Source organism: Lolium rigidum, chromosome 7, assembly GCF_022539505.1.
Source record: "Lolium rigidum isolate FL_2022 chromosome 7, APGP_CSIRO_Lrig_0.1, whole genome shotgun sequence".
NCBI lineage: Eukaryota > Viridiplantae > Streptophyta > Magnoliopsida > Poales > Poaceae > Lolium > Lolium rigidum.
Genome location: NC_061514.1, coordinates 232,948,719 through 232,952,844, shown reverse-complemented (window position 1 = coordinate 232,952,844; position 4,126 = coordinate 232,948,719). Strand labels below are relative to the sequence as shown.

The 4,126-nt window shown below is 50.6% G+C and overlaps 1 protein-coding gene across 1 annotated transcript; it reads left to right on the top strand.

The window, feature by feature from the left end:
* The first annotated feature begins 3,375 nt into the window (after positions 1 to 3,375).
* On the top strand, positions 3,376 to 4,126 carry LOC124669916 (zinc finger CCHC domain-containing protein 10-like). The gene has a single exon (XM_047206451.1). It carries the CDS (start codon positions 3,464 to 3,466, stop codon positions 4,082 to 4,084), a length of 621 nt encoding a protein of 206 aa, XP_047062407.1. The 5' UTR covers positions 3,376 to 3,463; the 3' UTR covers positions 4,085 to 4,126.

Genomic DNA, 4,126 nt, shown 5'->3' with positions numbered 1-4,126 from the left:
GATTACCTATTTTATTCGGTAAAATTATCAAAACTAAAGCATCAAGGAATATTTTTAGGTAAATCAGATTTCAAAAACCGCAATTTTTAACAACTGCATACATTAGTTAACTTGAAACAACACTGGTAAAGAGTATTCTCCAGAATGGCCACAGAGCAACAAAATGGCTCCTTTGATAGTTAGGACTTTTTTTTTTTCGAGAATACAAATATTTAAGAATTTTTCCTGCATTGTTCATTTAATGTAGTATACTAGATAGAATCCTTAGATTTTTTTTTTCGTAATTAGCGCACTCTATTTTGGAGAATAAAATACACCCACCCAAGACCTATTTGATTTGTATATAATATACTAGCTTTGTCAATAAAAGGATATCATAAATTTATCTAAATTCACATGTATCTAGACACTCTTGGTGTATAGATATATCCAAATTTAGATTTATCTCCAGCATTCTTTTACAAACGGAGGGAGTTGCTGTCATAGTAGACCAACCAGAGTTGGAGAATCTGTCGTACCAAACAGCAAGGTTACTCCGCTGATGGGCACGTACCATTGCGAAAAGACTCCACTAGCCCCGTGCCGCCATTCCCACAGAAGCCCATCAGCTCTATTAACAAAAATCCTTGTGACTTTTGCTAGCTTTCCTATCTAACCAAAGGTACTAGCATGTGGCGATTAAATAACACAAGGGTTATCCCTTTCTACAAAGTGATCGACTTTAGAAGAAGCCTTCAAAAGGCCATTGGAAACTTAGGTCGGGGGGCATCAATAATTGTATCCCTCCACGGTAATTTTCTGCGTAGCTACATACAAGAAGCTAAGTGAACGATACATGAAAATTTATAAAATGGCTATCTGCCCTTTCCTTTGAGTAAGTGCGGTCAACGAACAACTTACTTGGTACAACCGGTAAGCATAGAAAACTAAAAGTAGAGGTGAAAACTACCATTTGTCCTAAAAAAAAAGAGCTTCACTATTGTAATGATATTTGTTTTCCTCACATCCTTATACTTATTTCAGATCTTTCCACTTGTGATGCTCATAATAAGACGAGGAAGACATACTACAAGCCGCTTACATAGAAAACATCAAAGAGAATTGTAGGGCTCTGGAATTTTGGGCTGTAGATGGTGATCATGGGGTGGGAAGGGTGTTATGTGCGGCCCTCGGGCTTAGATGGATGAGGAGGCAAAGCGGCCATACTGTGTGGTACTAGTAGTTAGATATGTGTTACGTGGCAGATCGATTATCGATAAGGATCAAACATACATCAACTTTGGAGGAGATGGTGAGCAAAGTGGTTAGTAGACATGCAAGAATCAGGAATATAGCGATGATACGTGGGCATAGGGTGGTGGCCGACATCTAAAGAGCACACTATTTGGGGAATTGGACCATGATCGATTTGACATGTGTAGTCGTTGAAGAGACGAGGAGAAGCAAACGGTCGGTAATGATACATGAGATGGTTGCAGGCGAAGTGGATAGCACACAAGAAGAGTAAAAGGCGAAGACGGGGACTTATATGCCTAGTGTGGCGTGTCGCCATATGTTGTTTTGTGCCATCATGATTTGGCATATGTGGTAGCTGAGGCGACAATTATATATTGGGTGGTGACGAAAGAAGTGGCTAGTACATACTGATGGGGATACGCCCAAGGGGGCCATCACCAAGCTCACTCGCCGGATGAAGAGAGCCGAAGACGGTTTCAGTCGGCGGGCGACTGGGCCATGCGCCCTAGCGACTGAAGCCCGGAGCGACTGGACCTGTAAACCCTAGCTGGCTGTCTATATAAAGCCACCAGGGGCACCCCTTGAAGGGGACAACTCTCTTTAGATACAATCTCCCTCTCCTGCCTCCGACGGCTACCACAAAGCAAGTCGCCTAACACCCCTTATGTGCTACCCCGTAGCATCTGCCGTGGTTAAAACCTCGACACACACGAAGAGAGAAATGGTAAGACGAGGACACGTAGGGGCCTGGAGTTGGAGAGGTCCGTCGAAAATGATCAAAATAGTTAGGAGTAGTTGCCTTTGTTTGTGTGGTGAACATTTTGTTGCTTCAAACTATGTAAAAGTTGCCCGAAGAAAGATGAGATTCTTTTTTTTTTTGAAACACAGAGTGCCCCGAAGGGCATAGAAGCTTCATTGATAATAAACGGTGGGTGTACAATACATTACAAAGGACCCCATGAAGGGCATAGAAGTCGCTTCTAAAGTACTCCGGTGCCAACTCCTCAGCACCACCACTCTGCACCCTCCTTTGCCTAACGCCACCATGACGCCTAGAGCTCGGGAGATAAGAAGAGGAGGTAGGGTTGAAGAAGCAGCATGGCCATACCAAAGCCACGCCAGAGAGGCCGGCTCGCCGTCAAACCCGAAGGGCCTGCTACGGACTCGGGGAGGCGGGCGTTGAAGATGGTGGCGTCGGTGAACCCAGGAGAGCTTATTGGGGAAGCCATCCTCAGATCCTCATCTTCCTTCGTCCATCCACCATGGATGAGGTCGGAGAAGCGGGCGATCTGAACTCTGGTTGCTCCTCTAGCACAACCAAAGCAGATGAAAGGGGGGAAAAGGAGTGGCCTTATTTCTGGAGATGCCACGCCATCCCTTCGCCCCCTGCCACCGCTCCTGCCACCGGAGACGAGCAGCAACGAAGAAGAGAGCTTGGACGGGCTGGATCTGGCCAAGAAGATCCTGCACCCTACTCCAATACTCCACAAGGGTAGAAAACAGGACTAGAAGACCTAGACTAGTATATACATCAGGCCAAGCTCCTCTCCTTCCTCCGCTCCGCACAGCATCGCCGGCAAAGAGGGATCCAGATCGGGCCGGCAACGGGGGAGAAGAGCGGCGGACTCTCAAAACGCCTGGCTACTCTAGCGCTTTGAGAGAGGAAAAGGGGGAAAGTGTATAAGAAGTAAGAAAGATGAGATTCCAGTACGCTTAAAACCGCAGCGTGCAAAACGCTAAAACAAGTAATACACCACCACCACATAGGCCGAACTTGTAGGGCCGATGGATTCAATACCGGGATCAGCCACAAAAGCTCGATCGAAACCGAGTCGGACCCGCAAACGCGCCCAACTTCAAAACAAACCGAGCCGGGCCCGCAACAAAGTTCCAAACCGAACCGCCTCGCGCGCGCACGCACGCTTCTCGCGCCTCGCCTTCCTTCGTCTTCCCCGTGCTGTTTATTATTCCGAGTCCGAGTTTCCCACTACAACAACCCCTGGCCCACCCACACTCACCCTCACGCTCGCGGCCGCGTATAAGTAGCCCTACCGCCGGCACGGACACACTTCAACTTCGACACGGGCACGGGAGCCTAGCGCCGAAACCGACTGCTGTTGAGAGTTGAGACACCCCCTGCGAAGAAGACGATAAATAGGTCGATCCGCGGCACGCCAAAAGCCTCTCAGCGGCATTCCAGATACGCAATCCACACGCATCAGCAGCCATGAAGTTCGCGTGCTTCGGTGGTGCAGCGGCAGTGGCCGACGAGACGGTTGCGGCGCAAACCCGTCACCGCCGCAGGAGGACGAAGTTCCTCTTCGGCAGCAAGGCTGACAAGTCGACGTCGCAGCAGACCAAGACCAAGGGGACCACGTCGCCTGGCCGCCGCCGGGAGATGACGGACTTCGACATCTACATGGCCGCCGCCGCCGCGAGGAAGTCCTCCGCGCCGTCCACGTCGTCGTCGGCGCTGAGCACCGCGGCGTCGCTCGACTCCGCCTGCACCTCGTCGTCGTCCTCCATATCCTCCTGCTCCCGCTCCTCCTCCTCGTCGTCGCTGTCCTCTCTGGCAGACACGACGCCTCCTCAGCCGGCCAAGAGGCCGCCGCAGCAGCAGGGCGAGCGGAAGCGGTCGCCCGCGCTGGGCCCGGCGGCCGTGCTCGTGTGCCTCGTCATGATGGTCTTCGGCGGCCGGCTCGTGGCTACGCTGCTCACCGCGGCGGTCCTCGCCTTCTTCCCGCGCCAGTGCCCTGCCCACAGGCCTGCTCCGGCGTCCAGGAGAGAGGCGATCGACGCGACGGCGGTTATCCGTAGTTTCCCCGTCAGGAACCGCAACAAGTACTGATAGATTAAGATTCGTTTATTATTACACCTTGCTTGTAAAGAA

Bases quoted from the DNA above. Each gene is read 5' to 3' on its own strand.
- LOC124669916 (XM_047206451.1), top strand. From the start codon at position 3,464: ATGAAGTTCGCGTGCTTCGGTGGTGCAGCGGCAGTGGCCGACGAGACG.